Genomic DNA, 2,648 nt, shown 5'->3' with positions numbered 1-2,648 from the left:
CTTCTCGCCGGGAATTTGTTTACGGTTTTCCACGCGACTTTGATCACGCACGAGATCTAATGGAGTAGTACGTACGTGCTTGCTATCATTGCTTGCTGCCTAATCCGTTCTTGTGTGCGCCCGCGCGTGCGTGTCGGGTCTTTGCTTATCCTGTATGGCTAAATGGCGAAATCCACTGACCAACTCCCACCACACGACCACCGATCTCATTCTCAGTCCACCTACTGGCCAGACACCGGAATTCCGACGACCAAATGGCCGTATGGCCATGGCACCAACCCCAACATCTTACCCTATAAAACGCGGCCATGGTCACCCAGCACACTCACTCCACTCCGCGTCCTCTCACGACGCACTGCATTTCCCACAGCGTTTACACACGCTCGTACGTACGCACAGAGACTAGCTAGCTACCTCGCTTCGAATCGATGGCATCGTCGCTCCTCCCGGCGTTCACGGTGCGGCGGGGCGAGCCGGTGCTGGTGGCCCCGGCGGAGCAGACGCCGCGGGAGACCAAGACGCTGTCCGACATCGACGACGGCGAGGGCATGCGGTTCTACAGCTCGGGCATCCACCTGTACCGCGCCAACCCGGACAAGCAGGGGGTCGACCCGGCCGCCGTCATCAGGGAGGCGCTGGCCAGGGCGCTCGTGCCCTACTACCCGCTCGCCGGCCGCCTCCGCGAGGAGGCCGGGAGGAAGCTCGTCGTCGACTGCGAGGCGCAGGGCGTCATGTTCGTGGAGGCCGACGTGGACCTCACCGCCGCTGACTTCGGGGACGTGCAGAGCCCCCCGTTCCCTTGCTTCGAGCAGTTCATCCTCGAGAGCACCACCGTCGCCGGCGTCGAGCCCGTCATCGACCGCCCCTTGCTCTACATCCAGGTACGTAAACGTGCACGTGTCCCTGTCACGTGAGATGGATCGAGTTGTTTCTCCAGGTAAATAACGATGTTGTTAACTTAACTATGACGTGCAGGTGACGAGGCTCAAGTGCGGGGGCTTCATCTTCGGGCAGCGATTCTGCCACTGCGTGGTGGACGCGCCGGCCGGGATGCAGTTCGAGAAGGCCGTCTGCGAGCTGGCGTGCGGCGCCGCCGCGCCGTCGATCACGCCGTCATGGGGCAGGGAGATGTTCATGGCGAGGCAGCCGCCGCAGCCGTCGTACCCGCACCTAGAGTACAGCGAGCCGGCGGGCGGGGCGGTCGACCGGATGCTGACGACTCCTCCCGGCGACGTCGCGCGCGTGCCCTTCTTCTTCGGGCCACGCGAGATCGCGGGGCTGCGGCAGCGCGCGCCGCCGCACATGAGCCGGAGCTCCCGGTTCGAGCTGGTGGCGGCGTGCATCTGGCTCGGCCGCACGGCGGCGCTCGGCTACGGCGCCGACGAGGAGGTGCGGCTGTCCTTCATCGTGAACGCGCGCGGCCGCCGCGACGTGCCGCTCCCGGAGGGCTTCTACGGGAACGCGTTCGCCTACTCCGTGGCGGCGACCACAGCCGGGGAGCTCTGCACCGGCGGGCTGGGGTACGCGCTGGAGCTGGTGAAGAAGGCCAAGTCGGCCGTGACGTACGACTACCTGCTGTCGGTGGCGGACCTGATGGTGCTCCGGGGGCGGCCCCTGTTCGCGCTGTCGCGGACGTACATCGTGTCGGACGTGAGCCACGCCGGGTTCAAGAGCGTGGACTTCGGGTGGGGTGAGGCCGTGTACGGCGGGCCGGCCAAGGGCGGCGAGGGGCCGATCCCCGGCGTGACCAACTACTTCTCCAGGTCCAAGAACGGCAAGGGGGAGGAGGGCACCGTGGTGCCCATCAGCCTGCCCAAGGACGCCATGGAGAAGTTCCAGCTCGAGGTGGAATGTCTCACCGCCGAGATCTAGGTGCCCGCGATCGAGCACCTGCCCACGTACGTACTCGTCCTGGTGCAGCCGCATATACAAAACATACGTCGTAACGTGTATCACGTGTGGATCTAATACTGTCCAACAATTTGTATGTAATTTCCATGTAAAAAAATTATAATACATGTATGTAATTTACTGTATCTACTAGTAAGGAATAGCAAATATGATGGCTGGGGCAACAACATAATCACGCCCAAAAAAAGCATAAGAGAAATAATTAAGAAGATAAAAAGCCACCGAGTGGCGACCAACATACGGCCCGATGAAGAAGATAAGCGACGCGCGGTAACCAGAAGCGTAGCCAACATGAGCCCGAGCCGCCACGGTCGCGCTGCCTAGAGAGCAGGCAATAATCCTACACTTACGGGGGATTGGGCACAGTAAAGAGGTTACGTGCTAACGTTTCTGCTCTTCATTAATCTCTTCCACCTTGAATTTTGTTGAGGGTCCCATAACTAACCAACCACAGATTTGCACTTTCATCCATAACTCCTTTCATGTCTAAACAGTCTGTAAGTGTAGCATTTCCCAGAGAGCAGGTGCAAATTTGAAGGAGTCAGAGGCCTGCTGGGAAAGGCCCGCTCAATCATCATTTTATTACGTGTCGTCCACAACGTCCACGACATTATCATAAAAGATAAGTTAGAATAAGCAGCACTGCCACCCAGACTAGGTAGCTATGGCCTGAAGGAACCCCGCAAAGTCTAGGGCCTCCCAGTTTGGCCCAGTGCCTCACAGATGAAAGTCCACGG

At 59.9% G+C, this 2,648-nt stretch overlaps 1 protein-coding gene across 1 annotated transcript; it reads left to right on the top strand.

The window, feature by feature from the left end:
* Positions 1-318: 318 nt before the first annotated feature.
* LOC123152503 (benzyl alcohol O-benzoyltransferase) lies at positions 319-2,060 on the top strand. Its single transcript, XM_044572028.1, has 2 exons — positions 319-881; positions 976-2,060. The coding sequence occupies exons 1-2, from the start codon at positions 429-431 to the stop codon at positions 1,870-1,872; spliced, it is 1,350 nt and encodes a 449-aa protein (XP_044427963.1). The 5' UTR covers positions 319-428; the 3' UTR covers positions 1,873-2,060.
* The last annotated feature ends 588 nt before the right edge of the window (positions 2,061-2,648 follow it).

Source organism: Triticum aestivum, chromosome 7A (assembly GCF_018294505.1).
Source record: "Triticum aestivum cultivar Chinese Spring chromosome 7A, IWGSC CS RefSeq v2.1, whole genome shotgun sequence".
In the NCBI taxonomy this organism is placed as follows: domain Eukaryota; kingdom Viridiplantae; phylum Streptophyta; class Magnoliopsida; order Poales; family Poaceae; genus Triticum; species Triticum aestivum.
Note: the sequence above shows the minus strand (reverse complement) of the source record. Positions and strands in the feature narration are given on the sequence as shown.